Source organism: Zootoca vivipara, chromosome 4 (genome assembly GCF_965207765.1).
Source record: "Zootoca vivipara chromosome 4, rZooViv2.hap1.1, whole genome shotgun sequence".
Lineage (NCBI taxonomy): Eukaryota > Metazoa > Chordata > Lepidosauria > Squamata > Lacertidae > Zootoca > Zootoca vivipara.
Genome location: NC_142587.1, coordinates 81,772,566 through 81,796,058, shown reverse-complemented (window position 1 = coordinate 81,796,058; position 23,493 = coordinate 81,772,566). Strand labels below are relative to the sequence as shown.

General features: G+C 40.4%; 1 protein-coding gene across 1 annotated transcript in view; it reads right to left on the bottom strand.

Annotated features, from left to right (window-relative positions):
* The window catches only part of PSPC1 (paraspeckle component 1), a 38,341-nt gene extending 15,124 nt beyond the window's left edge, over nucleotides 1-23,217 (bottom strand). Inside the window, exons 1-6 of the mRNA XM_035115134.3 lie at nucleotides 22,746-23,217; nucleotides 18,861-19,162; nucleotides 17,169-17,264; nucleotides 16,130-16,326; nucleotides 15,458-15,542; nucleotides 14,227-14,326 (exon numbers count right to left, since the gene is read on the bottom strand). Coding sequence (XP_034971025.1) covers nucleotides 14,227-14,326; nucleotides 15,458-15,542; nucleotides 16,130-16,326; nucleotides 17,169-17,264; nucleotides 18,861-19,162; nucleotides 22,746-23,114 — 1,149 coding nt within the window. The 5' untranslated portion in view covers nucleotides 23,115-23,217. The remainder of the gene's footprint in view (nucleotides 1-14,226; nucleotides 14,327-15,457; nucleotides 15,543-16,129; nucleotides 16,327-17,168; nucleotides 17,265-18,860; nucleotides 19,163-22,745) is intronic.
* Between the last annotated feature and the right edge of the window lie 276 nt (nucleotides 23,218-23,493).

Here is a 23,493-nt window from a genome sequence, read left to right as displayed (position 1 = left end):
CAATTGACGTCGTGTGACATGTTTGTGTATATTTAATTCTTAGGTAGAATAATCATCAACCAATGGAAAACTATCACATCAATTTTTAAGGCATTTTTTCCTCTCATTCTTCAAGCAAGCTTATGTAGGAAGCTGGAACACCTATTCTGAAGTTTATTCCCACAAGAAAAATATTATTTGCTTCATTCAGCTAATTCTCTTAGAGAAATGAAAAATAAATAGATCAAGAATATCTCTAAATGCATTGAAACAATTGAAACAATTTCACAGTGCTGTCCCCAATGACCAAGATTTTGTTTTCTAGACTTAATTCACAATGCATACAGCAATCCTTACCTAGATGGTGTTGGATCTAGGAAACCAGCAACCCAGCAGGATGGGTGGCATATAAAACTATTTTTATTATTATTATTATTATTATTATTATTATTATTATTATTATTACTAATACTGTTGTTTTTATACAGTTCCAGCACAATCAGGTTCTTATTTAAAGTTGACCACGTCAGATTGTACCATAATATAACTACTGTACATAAAATATTGTAAATGTATTTTTAAAATAGTAATTAAAATTATGTGTATCATAATTAAATATATACATATTCCACTTGACCTCAGACGCAGCATGGATTTCGTGAACAACAAGCTGCCTGTCACCATAAAAACCACAGTCTAGGGCTTGCCGATCAGAAAGTCGGCGGTTCGAATCCCCGTGATGGGGTGAGCTCTTGTTGTTCGGTTGCTGCTCCTGCCAACCTAGCAATTCGAAAGCACATCAAAGTGCAAGTAGATAAATACAGTCTATTTCTGCATATAAGACTACTTTTTAACCTAGGAAAATCTTCTCAAAAGTTGGGGGTCGTCTTATGTGCCGGGTCTTATGCGCCTATTCCTATATGGCGAGTACAGTGGTGCCTCGCTAGACAAATTTAATTCGTTCCACGGGTCTTTTCTTATAATGAAAAATTCGTCTAGCAAATCCCATAGGAATGCATTGAAATTTATTTATTTATTTATTGCCCATAGGAACGCATTAATTGAATTTCAATTACGGGTTACGGAGAGGGGCCGCTGGCCCGCGATGCCCCCAGACCCACTCCGACTGTTTTTGGAGTGGGGGGAGCTTGGGCTGAGCACTTACGACGGCCAGGACTCCCGGACGCTAATCTGCATGGCGGGGATTTCCATGGTTAAAGAAGTTAATTAGGCTTAAATCTATGGACATACTTCAGAAGGAGGGGAAGAAGCGCTGTTTACTGCTGAGAATTTTATGCTGCTGAGCGAGAGGAGTCAAAGAATGTACGGCATCTGGAAGAAGGATTGATGGGGACGGAGCGATAAGGGAAGCAAGTTTTTATTTTTTCTTCATATTGTTGCCTCGTATCTTCCCGGACGCGATGTCCTGGCTTGTTTGGAGTGAAAGAGAAGCAAAAGACTGTGTGAGTTGAACTTTATAGCTGTTGTTACTTTATAGCTGTTGTTAAGATGTGAAGTTGCCGATGAGAAAAGCCCCCCCCTAGTCAGACGGAAGGAGCTCTGGACGCGTTCGGAGGATTTATGAGCTGTGACGCACTTTAAATTGGAGCAGCGACCTGAAGCTAAGTTCAGCTATAGGGCAAGGAGATCCATTAATTTACCAAGAGTTCATGGTTGGATGTTTGGGTCTCCTGCCTGAAAAAGCTGTAAATTCTATAAAGATAAATAAATCGTAAATCTTCATGGCTATGAGAGAAAATGAAAGTGATTTGAGCCTTTTAAGATGGCGCTGCTACTCCGTCGCAACAGGGAGCTCCACTAAGAAGATTTATGGGGAGGCTGGACTGATTAACTCACACAGGAGAAAGAACATCTGTGAAATTTCGTTTGACATTTATCTCAGCAGCTGGAACAATCGGATGAAAGTGGAAAACATCTAGGTGACTGTAAGGGGAAGATTTGGAATATTATGAGCTTGGAGGACGATTTGAACTTTAGAAATAAGACGGCAGTGGACAGTTGCGAGGAATTCCCAATTTCTTGAAGCATGGGAACCCAAAAATAAATTATTTAGATGATTTGGCATAACATTCGGTTTGATTGATATATATATGTGTATAATTTGAAATATTGAATGTGATATAATTGGTTTTAATTGGAAAATTAATAAAAATATTTTTTTAAAAAAAAAAAAGGAACGCATTAATTGAATTTCAATGCGTTCCTATGGGAAACCGCGATTTGCTAGACGAATTTTTCGTAAAATGAATTCGTCTAGCGAGGCAACCTCCGCTCGAAAAATCCTTTTGTTAAGCGGAAATTTCGTTAAGCAGGGCATTCCTTAAGCGAAGCACCACTGTATATCCCAAACTCTATATTTTAACTGGAAAAGTTGTGCATCGTCTTATACTCCCAGTCGTCTTATATGCCGGAATATACGGTAGGTACCGCTTCGGCGGGAAGGTAAACAGCATTTCCGTGTGCCAGAAGCGGCTTTGTCATGCTGGACACATGACCCGGAAGCTGTACGCCGGCTTCCTTGGCCAGTAAAGCGAGATGAGCGCCGCAACCGAGTTGTTCGTGACTGGACCTAACGGTCAGGGGTCCCTTTACCTTTACTGCATAGATGAAATGTAATGTAGTTTCATATTCTTTTTTATAATGCTTGCAATTGAAAATTGTTAGTAACTTGAGAAATTATAGCACATATTTGTTCTATTGAAAAATGCATTGAGTATACAAGCATACTCCAAAATCAAGGGACCCAGGTGGCGCTGTGGTTAAACCACTGAGCCTAGGGCTTGCTGATCAGAAGGTCGGCGGTTCGAATCCCTGCGACGGGGTGAGCTCCCGTTCCTCGGTCCCAGCTCCTGCCAACCTAGCAGTTCGAAAGCATGTCAAAATGCAAGTAGATAAATAGGAACCGCTACAGCGGGAAGGTAAACGGCGTTTCCATGTGCTGCTCTGGTTTGCCAGAAGCGGCTTTGTCATGCTGGCCACATGACCTGGAAGCAATACGCCGGCTCCCTCGACCCATAATGCGAGATGAGCGCCGCAACCCCAGAGTCGGTCACGACTGGACCTAATGGTCAGGGGTCCCTTTACCTTTATACAAGCATACTCCAAAATGTTTATTTCACTAACGAAGTCCTGACTGTAAAGAGTGCTTACCTATGAAAGGGAAATCTTCGGAAAAACAGCATCCACCATTGCCCTTTTATTGAGAAATACTAAGATTTTAAGCAATTAAGCCATGTATCAGACATTATCTTAGATCTATTCAGTGAACTGCTGAGAATAATCTGTCAAGTAAAATAGGAGGGTGGGTGGTGGCTGAGTCTCATAAAACTTCAGTGCCTTAACATGATACCGAACAGATCCCCATTCTTCAAGCCGACAGAACTAAAAGGAAATGTGCAGGAGGCCGCTTCATATATGTTAATTTCCTACATGGATGCCACTTCTGTTTAGAATGTTTGTGAATTCTAACTCAATGAATGGTATAGAAACATTTGTTGGCACAGCATGGTCACATAAGCAGACGTGGAGCTGATCAATAGCCTGGATGGAAGACAATCTGGAGCACCAAATAAGCATAATCTTAAGCACACATGTACCACAGTCAAATATATTCATCATGCATGAAAAGTAATATAGGAAATTCATCAGCTATGAAGGGATCTTCAGTCACCTACGAAGAGCACAGTTCATTTTCACAGGAGTAAGTGGCTAAGATTTACATCATGCAATCAGTTGTATCTTGAAGCATATCAAATTGAATGACAGTATCTTTATCTCTGTAATAAATGTTCTAGAACCAAACTGCAAACAACATGCCATGGAAAAGAAGGTATAAGCATTCAAGGGACTCAACGTTTGTTTCTCTAACCTGCATGGAATCCAAAATCTCACACGTTATTTTATCTGCAAATCCAATTACCAAAATACTACCACATTAAAAAACTGAAGGGATCAGTAGTACTGAATAATTTTTTTGTCCTTTTGTATCGTAAGTAAAGCAATTTGTATAGTGAGCAAGCATACTGCAAAGATCTGCTACAGTGGTACCTCGGTTTACCAACTTAATCCGTTACGGAATTCTGTTCTTAAACCGAAACCGTTCTTAAACAGAGGCACGCTTTTCCTAATGAGGCCTCCTGCCACCAGTGCCCTTCTACCGTTCGGATTCCGTTCTTAGACTAAGGTAAAGTTCGCAAACCAGTATACTATTTCCGGTTTTGCAGAGTTCGTAAACGAAATGGTTCTTAAACAGGACTGTTCTTAAACCGAGGTACCACTGCATATGCAAAACTGTGATCAAAGAAGAAAGAAAATAACAGAAACAGAGCAGTGGTTACTCATAAATGATACACTGGTACTTACTTTGAAGATGCTTTCTCTCCCAGAGTGAACAAGGCACCCATCAATTAATGGTTAACCCATTCCTCCACCCAGGGGACAGGCGAATAGTCGTTTGACTAGCTTCAGTATGCATCCCAGTCCCTGGTGGCTCCTCCCCAGTTTCTGTCCATGGCACTGATATAGACAGAAACCTGTGGAGTTTATTTAACAAATTTATAGACCACTTCACAGCATTAACACCATTTAAGCAGCGTAGAAGAATGGAATTGGACATCAAAATACAAATTCTAAAAATAATGAAATCATTTCAACGAACTATGAAATAAAAAATAATAAAACCATATTTACACAGTCTAAAAACAATACAACTATTTCTGGACCTCTACAAATGACATTCCTTAAATGACTGAGTTAGACCCCAGGAAAAGCCTTCTTAAACAAAATATATTCAGTAGGCAAGAGGTTTAGAGGCAACAAGTGTGGGAGACTGCAGTTAAATACAACTGGCATGCATGAATGCTAGCTAGCATATGAAGAGATTAAGACAATACAGCTGGATTCCTAGACTCAACTAGGTCATGCTCCCTCTTCTCTGATGAGAGGAAGTAAAGTCTTCTCATCCTGTTCTCTCTCTCTATTTTTTCCACAACTCTCGATTTCCCCATAAGAATCAGGTGAAAGAGAAACACAGCAGAAAAAGCAAAGACTTGGGGAGAAGGGTTTAAAATGAGCAAAGGAACAGAAAACCTCAATGAAAAACTATAGTTTAAGGTAACCAAGATATTGCCCAGACAATACAGGTACTAACATTGTGAGGCTCAAAGAACTCTGTCCCGGACAAAACAAGGCATGAGACTTGGTAAGAGTCACTAGGGCCTGGGAAACATTAAAAAGGGTGATGGGTGCCTTCTTCACCCCAAGCACAGAAATGTCAATCTCCTGGTATTCTCAACAATGAGAACATAAAGTCTTGGCGCTCTATATAAACCTGTGGCACCAAGGCACAAGCCTGTTTCTCACTTTAATTATTTCTATATATCCTGAGGCATAATGTTGGGGGGGGGGAGGAATAGTAAATGTAATTATCAGATGTGGGAATATCCTGAACTTTGGACATAGATCTAGCAATAGAACACGTCAGCCAGGATGAAAATTGATCCACAGATACTTAATTCCCTCCCCCCCTTTTGACTAACTTGGATTGTGTTAATTCTAAGCAAAAAAGTTAAGAATGTAAGACTATAACTGCTGGATCAAATCAAAGGCACATCTAGTCCAGCATTCTGTTCTCACACTGGCCAACCAGGTGTCTATGAAAAGCTCACAGCAGCTGATAACAACAACAGCCGTCCCGCTTATGATACCCAGCATTGGTGATTCTGAGGAATAGTGCCTTGGATATTTCAAAATATCCATCATTGCTAATAGCTATTGACAGCTACATCCTACATGGATTTGTATAATCCCCTTTTATAGCTTGTCCAAACCATCACAACGTCCTGCAGTAGAAAATTCCATATTCAACTATGCATTCATTGTGTTAAGTACTTCCTTTTGTATCACCGAACATTCAGCTTAACTGAACGAACCCTCATTCTAGTATTGAGAGTTAGCTATTCACTTTACTGTAAGTGTTTTTGGTGACAAGAGTGCTGGAGACAGAAATTAATAGGGCCCACTTTTGGTTCTGAGGTAGGCATGGTTAAATACAGTATAAGCAAACTGTGATATTGCTGGAACAAAAGAATTCATGACCCCATAAAGAGCTAGGCTGTTTTTCCAACAGCCAATAGTCCTGCAGGGTATTCAGATGGAGCAAACCTTCACTGAATGTCGAACAGTTAAGCCAATGCATCTCTTCCCTCCCACTCACCATCCCAAGATGGAAATGGAAGAAGTATGGGTTTTGCATTATTTAATCCAGAGTTTCTCAAACTTGGGTCTCCTACAGTTGTTGGACTGCAATTCCCGCCATCCCTGACCACTGGTCCTGCTAGGTAGGAATGATGGTGTAGCAGGGGCCCAAAGGGCCACAATTAAGTTGATAACGAAAATCCTTATAAACCTTGGAATATGCTTATATTAGAAGAGTTATTGTAACCTGTTGCTTTAAAGAAACTGATGATTCAGCAAGAAGCCGTTCCTACTGGGATAGAAGGTCAGCTAATACGCAAATCACAAAGATACAACTCACAGGCTAAGAACATAATTTGTTACATGGTACACGTAACACAGGTTCCCAACACGCATACTAACTCACAATGTAACATATTACTGAGAATCAAAGTTTAGTTAGCAATGCTTATTGCGCATGTGTATTAAATATGAAATGAGGTAATGATGAATAAATATACAATGATGTAATGATTTATTTGATTGGTTAAATCAAAATCCTTTGTCTGAAATGTTATAAATACCTCTGCCCCATGTTGGGTAAGGTTGCAGTTTTGAGAAAAGATTCGCCTGTTACCTTAATTGCTTTGCAAGAAAGAAAATGGACTCCTACTCCTCTTGTCTCTGAGTTTTATTGGCTAACTCAGAAGATAAGCCATTTTTTGGCTTGCAACAATGGGAGTTGTAGTCCAACAACAGCTGGAGACCCAAGTTTGAGAAACACTAATTTAATCTGTTGGAAAACTCTCTGCTGAAACTCAGTAGTCTGTAAATTTACTTGACAAAACTTTTTCTTATCCTGTCATTGTCCCTCTGAACTTCAGTAAAATAATTCTTACAGCTTAAGATAGAATCCCTTGTATTTTCATGTCACAAGCAAAGTGCTAAGAAGTACATTTCTCAGATTAAAATTACATGTAATTAAGGGTGATCCACAACCACAACTATTTGATAGTGGCATTTAAGCACCAGTAAGTCTGCTTTCTTATTTGATTTATGAATTGCACAGACAAAGGCAATTAGTGGCAGTTATATTAAAACTAATTTGAGAAGGGTTGCAGATAATGGTAGCTGGAAAGGGGGGGGGGTATTCCATACACCCTGTGCATCACAAGGAACCATTACTGAGAACAGCAGCCTTTAAATACATTTCAGAAAAAGAAAAAAACTCAGGTAAGAGTTTTTAAGTAAGTAGTGACGCAATGAATATATGTACTAAGTTAATTAGAAAGTTTCCAATTTGAAATTATACATATATTAATAACTGCCTTTCACTTACTTCACAAACTAACTGCCAATACATATTAAACAGTCACCCTTAATGAAAGCATTTTCAGTAAATAAAAGAAATGCTAAACCAACTGAATGATTAGCACCAGCTTGCAGTAGACACAAAATTCAAGTACAGACCTTAAAAGCTGACTAACTTTGAGTACTTTGACAGGAAGCCTTGACTGTTGGTGTTTAGCTGCGGTATAAAGAATAAATTAAAATCAAATAAACATACTAATTTTAGAGGATCCTCAATACTGATCCTAGGATCATAGAAATAAAGGCAGAACTGAACATACTCTGATATAATGAAGATGGCATGGTATACTTATAGGAACTATTAAGTTTATTATCTATTAGTGAAATGCAAAAACTGGGATCTCTTTTTAATTTTCCAAAACATAGGAAGCTGCCTTACACCATGCTCATTTCATCTAACCAAGTAAGTTGATGGGGATAGAACCTGGACTTTCTGCAAGCAAAATACATGTTCTATCACAATTCTCTTATTTCTCTTATTATTTCATTTTATGATTGCTTTTACAGTGGTGCCTCGCTTAACGAATGCCCTGTAAGACAAATTTTTCGCTAGACAAATGTATTTTGCGATCGGAGGTTGCCTCGCAAGACGACGAGTTTTTCTATGGCCGCCATTTCGTCTTGTGAAGCGTGGCCATAGAAAAACAAACCTCCCACTGCAAAGTCCAGCGTGCAGCGAAAAATTGCCAGGGCTTTTTGCCGCCTGCCTTCCCCTTGGCTTGGGCAAGGCAGGCGGCAAAACACCCCCACATCGCCGCACTTCTGTGGGGCGGGGGGAGGGAGGAAATGCCGGCTCTGTCGGGCAGGGGGAGGCAGTCGGCGAAACACCCCCGCACCGGCGCGCTTTGGCTCTGGGTGATGGGGTGAAAGCGCGCCAATGTGGGGGGCTTTTTGCCGCCTGCCTTCCCCTTGGCTTGGGCAAGGCAGGCGGCAAAACACCCCCACATCGCCGCACTTCTGTGGGGCGGGGGGAGGGAGGAAATCCCGGATCTGTCGGGCAGGGGAAGGCAGCCGGCAAAACACCCCCCACATCGGCGCGCTTTGGCCCCATCACCCAGAGCCAAAGCGCGCCGGTGCGGGGACGTTTTCGCTGGCTGCCTTCCCCAATTCAAGTTAAGTACTACTACCAAAAACACTACACAAGCCAGTTTTGTTTTCCCTTCCCATTCATTTAAAACACTTACATGCTGTTTAACAGAATAATAATGTTCTACTGATACTGGTACATATTAAAATTCAAAGATACAGGATCAGTAAAATGTCTTTACCTTAACTCATCTCGTAAAACAAAACATAATTTAAGGAGATGAGGCACAGGAAAAGGTACAGCATAAAGGTACTGTATGTAGATATGGGTGAAGGAAGTCCTTCAAATAGTTCAGGCCCAAATCATTTAGAGGCTTTAAAGAGTTAAAACTAGCCTGTTAAATTGGGCATGGAACTGCACTGGCAGCCAGTCGTATGAACTCTTCTACCCACCCAGTTCCCCATCCCTCACACATGTCCTGTTCCTTCCTCTTGCAGGTTCACAACTCTATGAGAAGAAAATCTACCTAAGGTGAGGATGGGGTTCTCTTTTAAGATTCACAGCTGATTCTGAGATTAAAAGGGCTACAGCATTCACATGGCATATAACTCTGTGCTAACTAGGGTTGCACAAGCAAAGCTTTTATTGCACTGTCTACCTTCCTTGTAAGAGGTAGCAATGGAGGCACCTGTCAAGTCACTTGTTTTAGTTAAAATGTTTACAAAACTATAGAAAAGACATTAGCATAAATGCTTAATTTAATATACAACTTATCCAGACTTCACACATGCAGGTTTTATCCACATTCATTGGAAGAGAGTGGATGATGTGCCCTTCCAACACAGCAAGAAAAACACATGAGTGAAATTTTCCACCTACTAGTATAGTTACATCACCCTCTTTTTTCACAAGAAAATGTCAGATTGCATGAGCACCACCCATATTTTCCTCTGGAAGAAGAGAGCAGAAAAAGTCCTGGACAAACAGGGATCTCTACATAAAAGCTAACCCGGTGGACCAAGAACCACAACTACATAAAATGTTATAGAATCTTTCTGGTTTTGTAGTACTTTAATAACAATATCCCAAGGAAGGGATAAAAGAAATAAAGATAATATTAGAAGATTTCGAGGAATACTCCGGATTAGGGGCAAATATAACAAAATCAGAAATAATGTACTTTAATGTAAACCTACCTGAAAAAAAAGAAATAAATAGCATAACAGGTATGGGCCTGGGTTCTAAAAGAATAAAATACCTGGGTATTGAACTCTATAGGAATATTAACAAGACCGCAGAATTCAACTATAAGAAGACATGGAATAAAATACTAAAGGATATGAAAAGATGGAGAAACAAAACTTTAAGCATTACAGCTAGAGTCAAGGCTACCAAAATGTTCTGGGTCCCCAAGCTAAGTTATCTTTTCCAAGCCATCCCACTAGAGATAAAAAAACAGCAATTGGAACAATGGAATGGTGAGATAAGACAATGGATATTCGGAAGTAAAAAATCAAGGACACAAAAGAGGTTTGTGTATAACCACAAATCAGAATTAGGGTGGGGCCTCCCCAACATTTATAATTACTATGAAGCCGTCCAATTAAAAACTTTACTAGAAATTGGAGCAAAAAATAAACAAAAGTGGATCAGATTTGAGGACGAGGCCAACAATGGTGCAGGAAGATTTGGAATCTTCACAAATAATGTTAAGGAAGATCTGAAATCTGCAATAGGACCCAGGAAATTGGCATTAGGCATATGGAAGAGATGGCAACCTATATGGTTAAAAAGGATCTCCCTGTGGGCACCCTTAGAAAGCATATACGAGGCAATAGACGACCCCAAATGGTGGAAAATTCTTAGTGCTAAGGGATATCACATAGTCCAAGATATGTATAGAGGAGAGTCCTTAAAGTCATTGCAGGAAGTAACAGAGAACATAGGTAACCAATACTGGCTAAAAATTGGAGGGCTATATAATAAAATTCTTAAAGCTCAAGAGATAGGAAATATGAGATTAGAAGAGCCAATAGAGGAACTATATAAACAAATGGAAAAAGCTAAACAAGGAATGATAGGTAAAATCTATAAGAGGATGATTACAAATAAAGAACTGACAACCCAACTTATTCAAAAGATGTGGAGTAAAGAAGAACAAATTAGCGAATCAAAGGTCGAAAGGATAATGAAAGGAATAGATGAGATTAAAGTAAGCAAATTTAGGGAGCTCGAACTAAAATTCTTTCTAAAATGGTATAGAACTCCCGCCCAGCTAGCTAATATGATACCAGGATTGAACCCTAACTGCTGGCACTGTGAACAAGCCAAGGGATGGTTCTCCCTATGTATTGGGAATGCCCAGAGGTAGGGGGATTTTGGAATAAAATCCTTAAGGTTATTAATGAAGTTTTTAAAGTGAAGCTACCTATAGACTTCAATCTTATGACAATGGGTATACTAGGAAACACGGCCATAGAGAAAGGTGACCAGCATACCTTCAAAGCAATGATACTAGCAGGAAAGGCAACAATAGCTCTAGGTTGGAAAGATAGAGAAAAATGGACAGTAGAGGTCTGGACTAATTATCTGTTTGAATTTATTCAGTCAGACATCGTGGCAGTAACGTCACAGGATATGACATGGAAGGCCAAGTCTACTGCGATAAGGACCAGATGGAACCCCTATCTTCAATGGATAACAACTACTGGACCAGAAGACATTCAGTGGAAATTAAAGACATTGTGCCCGTGGCTGAGGACAACTGTTTGAACCCTTCCAATGGATTATGGGTGAGGGAGGGGGTGGGAAGGGAAAGAAAAAATGGTACGGGAAATTAAACATTGGAAGGAGAGAATATAATGTATGTAAAAATTCTCGTACTTCAATAAAAATCTTTAAAAAAAAAAAAAAGTACTTTAATAACCTTTTATTTTAACTGTAGGCAGACATTAGCTAAATAACTACACAAAGCTGGATGATACCACATTCCAACATAACATTATAGAGCAAAAATGTCATACCAGCTTTATGGAAAGTAGTCATGAAGTGTTGCCTCACGATTATTATTATTGCTGCTGCTTACAAGCATGTGCAATTACATCTATTTTGCAACATCTTGAAAACAACTTCTTTTTCAAAGTAGATTTAGAAGCAAATTCTGGGGAAAGAAGGCAAAATCAACATGCCTCCCCTGCCCCAAACTTTCAGCTACCTGCTACATCAAATGATTATCCACTTTCAAACAACAGATTTCGTAAAATGTTCGGATCACCACTTCAAGTAGTAACATCCACTAGTTCACAGAAGATACGATCATATACGGTAGGCCTCCGAATGATAAAATTTATGGGTACATGTTGGACAGTACCAACCGAATACAGTTTCAAAATTGTTAAGTTATAACTCAATAAATAGCATATTGTGAATTTACATATATATTCCACTTACTATAAATTAGTATGACAGATTATGTAGATATTGTTTAGAACTCGCCCTATCCATTAGGTTAAAGGTGGGTTTTTTAAAAAGTGCAACACATTTCACAACCTATCTTTCATATCCCCTGCCCGTGCTAAATAAAATGAATGGTTAATATGTATCATTTAATTTTCATCTAATAACATTTGCCTTACGAGGATTTCTCACAAACCATTTGATAGTTTGCATGTATGTACAGCCGTTTTCATGCATCTCACAGCACCCTGAACAAAATTCAGTGGAGGCGACTAATACATTCTGCTGGAGTAATTGAGTGCTGCACAATCATGCATTAATCATACCTGCTATAGCATAAACGAGAAAAAATGCATAATAATAGTATTATAGCACTATTTTAAAAATTCCAGGAGATGATCTGAAGACTTTTCACCAATTAAAGTTAGAAACATTTGGGTGAAGAGCATGACACAAGCCTTTACAAATCATTCCACACGCCAGCTGACTGCTTTGCAGAAAAATCACCAGGGACAATAAAGGATCAAAGGTGCAACACAAATGAATAATCAGAGGAAAAAGACACTTAAGAATGGTGCAGGCACAGCAGAATTTAAGACCCATATGAGGACATATAACAGAACTGTGGGAACACAGCAAACTCCAGTTAATTTATTTCAGCAAACCTCTCTAGGGAATTTCACCTCCATATAAGTTTAAATGTGAGAGGTGAGTATAGTTATAAAACATACAGCACCTTCCTAACTATTCATGCAGTTGAATTTTCAATATGAAAGTAGAGGGAAGCATTTTTCCAAAGTTTTATTTAAAAATTCCATGGAAAACATGGAAACTGTCTTAGGAACCATTTTTCTCTTTTAAAATTATGCTTTTGTTGAGATTCCCTTCCAACTCTACAATTCTATCATTCTGTGACTAGCTGTAGCTCTCTAGCATCTTAGACAGGTTTCTCTCATTACTTGCTGCCAGGGACTGAACATAGAAATTTCTGCTTCCTAAGTATGTGCTCTGTCACACAGGTATGCTCCCCCTCATTTACATAATATATGTTCTATTCTTAAAAGTAGTAATTTTAGATTAGATGCCTAAATATTGCAAACTTACATGTTCCCCCAAATTTCCAAGCAATTTCCCCCCTTGTATTCAAAAATTCTTGAAATTTTGCATCTTGACTCTAGGGTAGAAGTCCAGGCATCAGACCCATCTGCTACAGTGAATGGCAGGAGAGGGATACCAATGTGGCTATAGTTGTATTTCCTTCCTATGGACAAATACAACCTGCATTAAAAATCATATCTTCTTACAGATGGACCTGAAGGATGACTTCAACGGGGTCCAAATGACAATTCTGACCCTTCTCTGCATTCAAGAAATGCTCTCCCCCTCTCTTTGTACAGTACTAATTCCACCTTCATTTAATCATCTGTATTTCTTTCTTTTTTGCCTTTGACAAAACCATTAGAAGCTGTTTGTTTCTGGAAATGCATTTTTATATAGGATACAGAAAATGTTCCGAGATTATTATTTTGTATGTATGATAACGTATAAGTACAGAAGATACTATCTAGCAATTCTGCATTGAAAGAATTATTTGAGGTGATTTACAATAATTATTTCTTCATTTTTACTGGCACCATGTAGAAGAGGAAAGCAACAATGGAACTAAAATGCCCCTTTATTTGAGTTTCCGTGTACTAGCTTCTCATCATATCACACTTGCTTCATGTGTACTACAAAGTCTTCCATGGCAGACAAAATCAGAGTTGAATTAATGCCATTTTTGTTTGTGCAAATTTGACACAAAGGAAATCACAAGCAGTACAGCCCTGGGAAAGCTGAAACACATGCTTTTTCTGAAAGTCGCTCTCAGTGCAAAGGATTATACAGACAATAGTTTCTCTTCTATTAGTACTAATACTTAGAATCTAAGCAATTGACAACATAAGTTAGAAATGAATATGAAAAGGGGGGTTAATCATTTATGTTATATATCATTTTACTTTAGAGATGTGGCCACTGTCCTCTGTTATGGAGTTATGAGATATATTAGATCATTATATTGGTTCCAGGAAAAACTTTTAAAGAAAGCAAGTTATAATGGAGAGAATGTAAATGCAGACAAGGAAGATGATACTTGTATCACTAACAGGTTTAGGAAAAGCATGTGTCCATTTCAGTAAATAAAGAGTTCTACTTACATTATCCATGAAATTGGACTTAAATCCTCCTTCCTGCTGTCTTCTCAATTCCTCTTGGCGCAGCATCTCTTCTTCACGGCGCCTATGTTCTTCTTCATGTCTAATGGTTATGCACAGAAGGCATCTTCCTAAGATACTTATTACATCTTTTCATTCCAAAAACTATATAATCCTTCCCTTCAAATCACAAAAACATGATTTTCAATCTTAGAAGAACTATAGCCCCCATATGAACCGACCCAGACCCTGCAATCATCATCTGAAGCCCTTCTTCATGTGCCTCCTCCACAAGAGGTCTGGAACGGGCCTTTTCTGTCTGTTTAGGTACCTGGCAGAAACATTTTTCTTCTCCCAAGCCTTTCGCTAATTAAATAATCTATGGCCCTATATGGAAGGGTTATTGTTTTGGTTTGTTATTATGTTACACATTCTTGTGTTTTTGTACTGTATACTGCCCTGTGATCTTCGGTTGAAGGGCAGTATAGAAATTGAATTGATGACAATAATGATATCATCATCCATCTACTATTCTCTCCTTTATTTATTGTATTTTGACCACTTTCTCAATCAATAAGAACACAAGAGCCTGCTGGATCAGGCCAATGGCCCTGTTCTTGCAGTGGCCAACCAGATGCCAAAGTTTGTATTCTTTTTTGTTCACTACATTTGGACAAGACTTCAGTTTTTTGAAGGATGCCTTCTTGCCTATAATTGCTTCTTTGATTCTGCTCATTAAGCATGCTGGCATCATCTTGGCATTCATAATACCTTTCCTCATCTGCAGTATAGACTCCATTTGAGCTTCTAATATCCTGTATTTAAACAACTCACAAGCATTTTGAAGTGATTTGATCCCCGCCCCATGTTACTTTTAGATACCTCAACAAAGAACCTATATAAACATTCAACATAGTAAAATATAAGCAATGATTTTATAACAAGTTCTAAGGTTCCTGAATTACTTTACTATAATTCCTGCAACTAAAATGGAGAGAAGGCACAATAAGCGTTGCATCAAGAAAACAAGGCAGCCACTGGCAGCTACTGATACAACCTCCCACATTTGTGTCATGGGACTTTGTAGTTAGTCTCTAAGTAGTCAATTCACTATGTATGCGTTTTAAAGGCTACAGTAGACTAGAGCTAGTTTTAAAATGGTATCTTTTGAGTTATGAAATCTCATTTCACACATCTAAGGGCTATTGCCCTCTAGCGTAGATTCATAGAATACCTCAATTGTATTTGCTTTCGTTTCTGTAGCTCTTGATTTCTAAGTTCTTCCAAACGTCTTAATTCTTCCTGACGCCTCATAAGATCTGTGAAAAGTCAAAGCAGCAGCTAGCAATTATCATTTTAACAGGAACAGCTATCAATATAAAAATAGACACTAAAAAGCACAATGAAAAGTTATGTTACCTATAAACTATGTCTCAGATCACACATGCACTTTAGACCCCCGTCACATTATTATTATTATTATTATTATTATTATTATTATTATTATTATTATTATGCAACTGTGATTTTTTTAAAGAAATGCCACATTCTGCATACATTAATAACAAAAGGAATAATGGTTGCTCATTCCTGACCTAGTGCATTTATAAAGGCTGGAATAAAATATTTCAATGGAGACAAGCTGGCAATTGTGGGTCATGGACTAGAACATAGCATCAGAGCCAATACAAAGTGTCAATTAAGTTCGATCATAGTATGTTTACCTACAGGTAGCTCTGGACATTGCACAAACTTCGTGAAAGATCCCTGCTTGTGGCTTGTAAAAATATGGAAATGTTCACAATGTATAGACGCTTTAGATATATATTTCCTGCGACAACACAGACCACTTTCAGTAATTATTCAGTTTATGCAATAAAAATTACAGAATAGGGATGCAGAATACCTTGTCTCATCAGCATTAACTGGTGCTCATGTCGAGCTGCTTCCATCTCTGCCTCCAGTTTCTCCTTAGCTTCTCTAATGTTTCTATCAACTTGTTCCCGCTGTTGCTTTTCCATTTCATCAAGAGCCTTCCATCGTGAAGCATACTCAAATTCAAATGTTCCAGGTTGAGCAAAACGTGGTGGCTGTTCTCTTTCCCTAGGAGCACATCACATTTCACATGAGCAGAATGCATTCATAAATGGTACAGCAAAATGCAGTTAAACTCACAAATTTCTCCATTATTTCATCAAGTCTTCCTTACGCATTTCTAAAGAAAAGAATTCATTTCTTTACTCATATCTAGCTCACTTAAAGCCAAACAAGATGTGGAGGCAACATACCTGCGTGTTCAAAACACACATCTGCCTGAAACACATAGAAAGAGGAACAGCTCAGGGCAATTTTTTAAATCAAATGGACAGAACCTTCTCCCAACAGCTTGCTACTGTGCAGCCCCTATTTCTCAGTCAGGGAACCTCTCATATAAGCAACCAAGGAGGCAGCAAGGAACAGTGCCCCTCACTACCTGCCACTGATCCCTTTGGACACAATCCTGAGAGGGAGGGAGAAACCGATTGGGCAAAGAAGAAAAGCGATCATGACATCCATCAAAGCAGGGGGGGGGGGAGTTCAAAATCTTGCCAAGAGCCCTCCAAAAGCTAGAGCTAGCTCTCTTGCACTATTTCTAATTTCCAGCTTTTTTCGGTGTGGAATATTTCATGTTTTGTGATGGCTGAGGCCAGTGAGATGCATTCTAATTTTATGCATTATCCATTAGCTTTTACTTCTGTTGTGGCAAAAACAGAGCCCTTCAACCATTACAGTTTTCCCCTCATTTGTATTATATTTCACCAATCCATTTTAAATAAATGTATATTGTCATGGCTAGCTTTACTGGTAACAACAATCAATTTTTTGAATTAGACCCACACCTCTCAGCAGTTAAAGCTTTACTTCCCGTTGTCTAATATTCTATAATGTGAATGTATAAAACGTACTTATGATATTGTTGTGTTTTTTGCATTAATTTCTCAGGCAGCCCATCTTCATCATCAAATTGCTCCATAGGTTCTACAATTACTGGTCGAGGGGTTCTTAAAAAGAAAACAACATTATAAACGAAACAAACTCCTGTAATATGAATCTACGAAATAATCTAATATACCAATTATTAATATAATATGCCATAATATGCCAATGTCCCCAGTTCACTTATCAAATAGCACAAATAAGCAAAATCTGCATGTTGAGTCTGTACGCAAACATGACTTAAGAAGGAATATTGCTTGCATATAAACACCAGGGTGCATACAAATTAATTGGCTCAGAGTTGATATTCATACATAGTTATGACTAACGATGAAAGGACACGGACAGTTACCTTCCATCTCATAAAGAACACCAATATACCAAGTACCTACTAACAGCTTTTGCTTCTTAGGTAGAGCATTTTATTTTGTGTGAGATGGTGCAGGGTGACTATATGACAAAAAGATTTTAAATAAAATTACAGTTATTGTGCTGTTTGCATGAAACAAGTCAATGTAATTCTAATGTAGCTTGACATGATCCCAAGCATTAAGTTATAATTAAGCTTAACATGATCCAAAGCATATTTATATACACAATGTCTATCATTTTTTCTAAAATAGGCTATATATAGAAATTGGTCTACTGTACTTTAAATCAATGTGTTATTCATGGTTATAGCAACTAATTACAAAAGTGTTTAGGAAGTGCCCAAATAATAAACAGAAAATGTTGGTTTAAATTAATTTTGTTTTTTAATGATTAAAGTCACCATGAGTTAACAATCAACCCGCTCTGTCAAACAACATTTATTTTTATTTAACAAAATCTATCAGAATCTATTGGCTCATATAGTGGTCGTGTAAACATGTGTACAAATTTTCAGAAGAGGTAATAAAATAATAGGTATACCAGTGCCTTTTAACTCCAAACTCTGTCTTTTATCAATTTTTGATGAATTGAATACACTTATTATGTAAACCACTTAGAATTTTTCTATTAGTAGCTGATCATTTGACCATATCATATGGCTGAAAGGAGTCCTCATTGTATTGTGGTTTTTTTGGTACTCTCTGCTGTCTTCTGAGTTTTGTACTCTACATTCGGTGGAGTACATTTTGCTTGCTGCTCAATTTCATCAAAATTAACCCTGGCCCTTCTGCATATAAAGCAGATGAGCTTCACATTTCACAGCTGGGATTGACCCAACAAATTCATGCTCACATAATCTAAGATTTTATTCCAGAGCAATGAATATGGGATTTTTGGGTACGTTAGCTAAACTGCACTGTGTCTAGATTATGTTTCAGGTATGCTTGAATCAGACTATCAAGGAGCAATGGGCAGAATACTGTAGTTAGAAGGGTTAGTACCATCTTGCTAAGATAGGAGTAATAACTAAATGTCTTAGATTAGGAGCAGGCTTTCTCCTACGTCTCTGTATAGTAACATTTTATCCTATAAAGTGGAGTCATAACCTTTCAGGGAAGCCACTGTCACTAACAGCATTTTAGGCTGGAAAAGAAGAAATCTAAACTAGGTTCTGAGACTAGTTCAAATTTCCAAGAGTTTTGTGCAACTTCCATTGCTACTTTATTGGATAGCCCAATTACATAGTTTTCTTTATACATATACCACAATAAATTCAATCAGGAACTTACGTCGTCAGCAGGAATGCTCCATCATTGCATCTTTCTAGAGCTTTACGTGCTGGGGGTTTTGCAGCAAACTCTACGAAACCTTTCCCAGTTGCTCTACCACGATCATCTACTACAACAACAGCTCTTTCCACAGGGCCAAATTGAGAGAAAGCTTGTTCCAAAAGCTCATTGGAAACAACAGGTGAAAGATTCTTTACTGTTAAAGCAGCTCCATGAGTAGCAAAACGAATTCGAAGTGGTCTGCTCTTCAAAATAGTTCCATCGAGTTCTGCCTTTGCAATTTCAGCTAGTGTCCTGGATTCCTTTTCAGGAAAAAACATATACACATAAAGCACAGTTGAATATAACACATCAATAGTTCATTTCAACATTTTATGGGGGGAATTCAACTTTGCGCTTTTCAACTTTTTCCAGTTACCGGTATGCAAGCATTCCAGCTTGCCAGATGGAACAATGCCCATCCCCCAGCGGTGTTCTGGGGTTTTCCCAACACACAACCCCAAGTCAATTTCAGAATGCATGTAAAGGGGAAGCCCCATTATGCAAGCTGAAGTCCTTGTGCAGGACTTTCATAGACAGGGCTGGTTAGGTGAATCCCACCCTATGTACTCAAAATCTGCAAGTATTCTATTTCTGATTACCTATGACCAGGCTTCGACAATTCCACCCTCCATTGCCCTCTAGTGAACATGGTAAGCAACCTTTTTATTTATTTTTTGATAAGCATGAATTAATACGCAATTCACATAAGTGACACATTGTTAATATCACATTTTTAACAGAAATTCTTAATACTGTACATGTTTAATAAAAATATTGGCACCATACTTCAGTTTTCAAAACACCCTACTCTTTATTGTTAAACTCCTTAACATATTGTCTATCTGCAACATATACTTTGAGACTTCAAAGCACATACATTTCTTTAATCCTTGAGTGCCAGAGCCAGGCACAAAAAATGGCACCCAGTCCTTTTGAGATTCTCAAAAATGGAGAATCTTTAGGCGCAAAATGCGCCTGGCGGCCTGCTAATTTCAAACCCTGCTTTGAATTGACAGAGGTGTTCGGGAATATTATAATTATATTATATACTCTATATTATACTATTATTATTATGCATAACCACTCTTCATCTGTAACTCTTAGGAAGTTCACAACATAAAAATACAATATAAACAACACAAAATACATGATAAAATAAGAAGAAATCAAACCAATCATCCCCCTAGCAGTTGAACTGTGATCACTGCAACATCCCCAAATCTGAAGATGGGAGGAAGGTTGGGGGTTGTTTTGGAGCTTGAATGCCTAGGCCACACAAAGTCAAACCATCCACACTTCCACACCTGAGCCAGCTTTTCTTCCTCCATAAAACCCCCTATTATTTACTAGTGTCCCCACCTTTTTCAACTATGAATGCCATGTAATTTTTATGCTGCTCACAGAACCTTAATTATGGGGCAGCATAGAAGTCCCATAAATATTCCAAAATAATCTGTTTTGCGTTGGGGAAGGAGGAATATCTTAAAGCTGGGGGAACCAATGTGGCACCTGGGGGCACTACAGTACCCTCAAACATCCCTAGGTGTTTGCTGAGGTCCCCAGTCCCACTTAGCATTAAGAAGCCACTGTGTCCCTCACAGAAATTCTGTTGGTGCAAGAAACAGGGGGACCTGTAAAAATAGCCCTTTATCATGAGGCAGCAAGAGAAGCCTATATACCGTCTTTCCCCTTTTTTAATACACCGTCTTATAACTTTTTTTCCTCAAAAAAACACAGGGTGGCTTACTTTCGGTGGGATGTCTTATTTTTTTTTTATTACCGGTACAGTTTTTACAGCTCAGGGCGCTGCTCGGTTCTCTTGAGTGCTCGGCGCTGCAGCAGCCACTGGTTCCGGGTGGCGGGGCAGCAGGCATCCTAGGCCGGGCCAGGCAGAGGCCGCTGGCTCAGGCGCTCCGCCTGCCGCTGCAGGGCGCTCCAAGCTCCTTGGCCAGGCCAGGCAAGGAAGAAGCAGTGAGCCCAGCGGTGGCGACAAGCACAGAAGCGGCAGGGCGGCGATGGACAAGAAGGCGGAGCGCGGGGATGCAGCCAGCAAGGCGGGAGCGCGATCAGCTGTTAAGCGGAGCTCTTGGAGCGCCACTTCAGAGCTGATCGCGCTCCTGCAGTGCCAGCTGCATGGAGTGACTCTGTGAGTGGAGGTGCCTGTGGGGGTTGGTTTCCGCGGAGCGGAAGTATGGCTTATTTTGGGGGTATGTCTTATATTTCTCAAATGCTTAAAAACCCTGCCATGGCTTACTTTCTGACTACGTATTAAAAAAGGGGAAACAGGGTAGTTTTCAAAAAAAGATGTGAATTGGTTCCAATATCCTGTCAATGTCTGCTTGTCAGAGCAAGTGGGGATAATACATGTTCATTATGATTACTGTAGAACCAAGTCTGAAGAGCTCAGTAGGAATGCCTGACCAATGTTGCTGCATTTTGGGCACAAAGAAAAGTTAGTCCCGCTTTCTATCAACCCATGATGTTGGATTTGTGGAGCAGCTTGAATATAGACCAAGCAGTGTAATTCCTTGGTGTTTGTTTTTTAAAACACAATGTGTTTGTCTCCTCAGCCACCTACTGTAGATGATATATAAGATGGGGGGAAACGGGGATGGCGGCTCAGTCACACGAAGACATGGAGAACACCCATTAAATACTTGAATGGGGTAATCATTTTGGCACAAACTTGAAGAAAATAGTCATGAAGCCTGGGAATATGGAATAGCTTTCTCTCTTTTTCAGGATTGGTGTGGACCAGGGTCACCATACTAAGGCCCGTGGGCCGGATGCGGCCCAATCACCTTCTAAATCCGGCCCACAGATGGTCCGGGAATCAGCATGTTTTTACATGAATAGAATGTGTCCTTTAATTTAAAAAGTACCTCTGGGTTATTTGCGGGGCCTGCCTGGTGTTTTTACATGAGTAGAATGTGTCCATTTATTTTAAATGCATCTCTGGGTTATTTGTGGGGCATAGGAATTTGTTCATATTTTTTTTCAAAATATAGTCCTGCCCCCCACAAGGTCTGAGGGACAGTGGACCAGCCCCCTGCTGAAAAAGTTGGCTGACTCCCGGTGTGGACATTTTAACTCTTGACCATGGGATAGTTCAGCTGGCTACAGCATGGTGTTCTTATTGCAGCCAGTTTGATCCCGGTATGGGACATCTGCATATTCCTGATTTGGGGGGGTGGACTAGATGATCCTCAGGGTCCTTTCCAACTCTACAATTCTAAGAATCGTCAATGGTATTTCTCTTGGGGCGACTTTCATCTGAACAGCTTCATACAGGATCCGCATCAGTTGTGCCTGGGGTGCTTGGAAGGACAGAAAATCGGCTCCATCGCTGCAAATGGAACAAAATCCATTCATTCCTCATCAAAACTGGGGTGTGAACGTGGGTTACGGAAGACAACGGCAAACGGAAGGAAAAGTCGTAGCCCCACGTAAAGGGACCATACAGCAGGCACGTGAAAGGAGGGGAGGAGGCCACCCGCGTGCACAGCAGCTTCGCGGGGTGGGAGGGGGGGCTTGTGTGAATGTGTGTACGTGTACGCGCGTCTAGTGGGAGAGGGAGTGTCGCTCGCTCGTGCGCGCGCTCGGTTTCTGCTGCAGAGCCGTTCCCGGGTGAGGGGGCGAGCAGGGATGGCACGTTACGGCCTCGTTCACACGTGAGCGGGGGGGGGGTAAGAGAAGTAGAGCGAGGACGGGCAAGGGAACATTTCCCTCTGATTCTTTCGTGTCCTCTCTCTCTCTCTCTCACACACACACACACACACACACACACACAGAGAGAGAGAGAGAGAACCATTTCCAAGGGAACCCCCGGGCACGCTTCCTCACCAGCCGGATGAAGCCGAAGCCGCGGTCCCGGTTAATGAAGACCTCGCTGGGCTCCCCGTAGCGCTCGAAGAGGCGCTTGAAGTCCTCCTCGGTGATGTCGGTGGGCAGGTTCCCCACGAAGAGGCGGCACCGCTGCGTGTAGCTCTTCTCGCCGGGCTTCAAGAAGCTCTTGATGTCGACGGTGATGCCGCCGCCCTGCTCCTCTTCCTCCTTCACCATCACCATGGCTGCCGCCGCTTCGTTGTCCGGCGGAGGCTCCAGACCGCGCAGCCCTTTCATGTTGCCGCCGCCCACCATGCTGATCGGCGGGGCGGCCGCCGGGGAGCTGTTCTCAATCCTCACTTGCTTCAGGTTCCTGTTCGCGGACATCGCGCCGATGGAGGCGACGCTGCTGCGGAGAGGAGACGAGAGGAAACTGGGGACGGAGAGCAGCTCTCGGGCGCCGACGCCGTTTCTTTCGGCCACCGGCGACGGAGGGGGACAAGCCGCGCGCGCGCACGCAAACACACGCACAAAAAAAGAAAAAGAAACCCAACCCAAAATGGCGGCCGGAGCCCTAACCCGCTGACGACTCGTAACGCCGCCCCGCCCCCTCTAACCCGTTAGTGCGCACGCGCGCGAGGTTTGAACTGCCGCTGGGCAGCACGCGCGACTTGGAAGTTCAGTGCGCCTGCGTGTCATCCTCGCACCTGGACCATTGGCAATGGGCGGAGACAAAAAATGAAAACGGCCCCCGCGTTCGATGAAT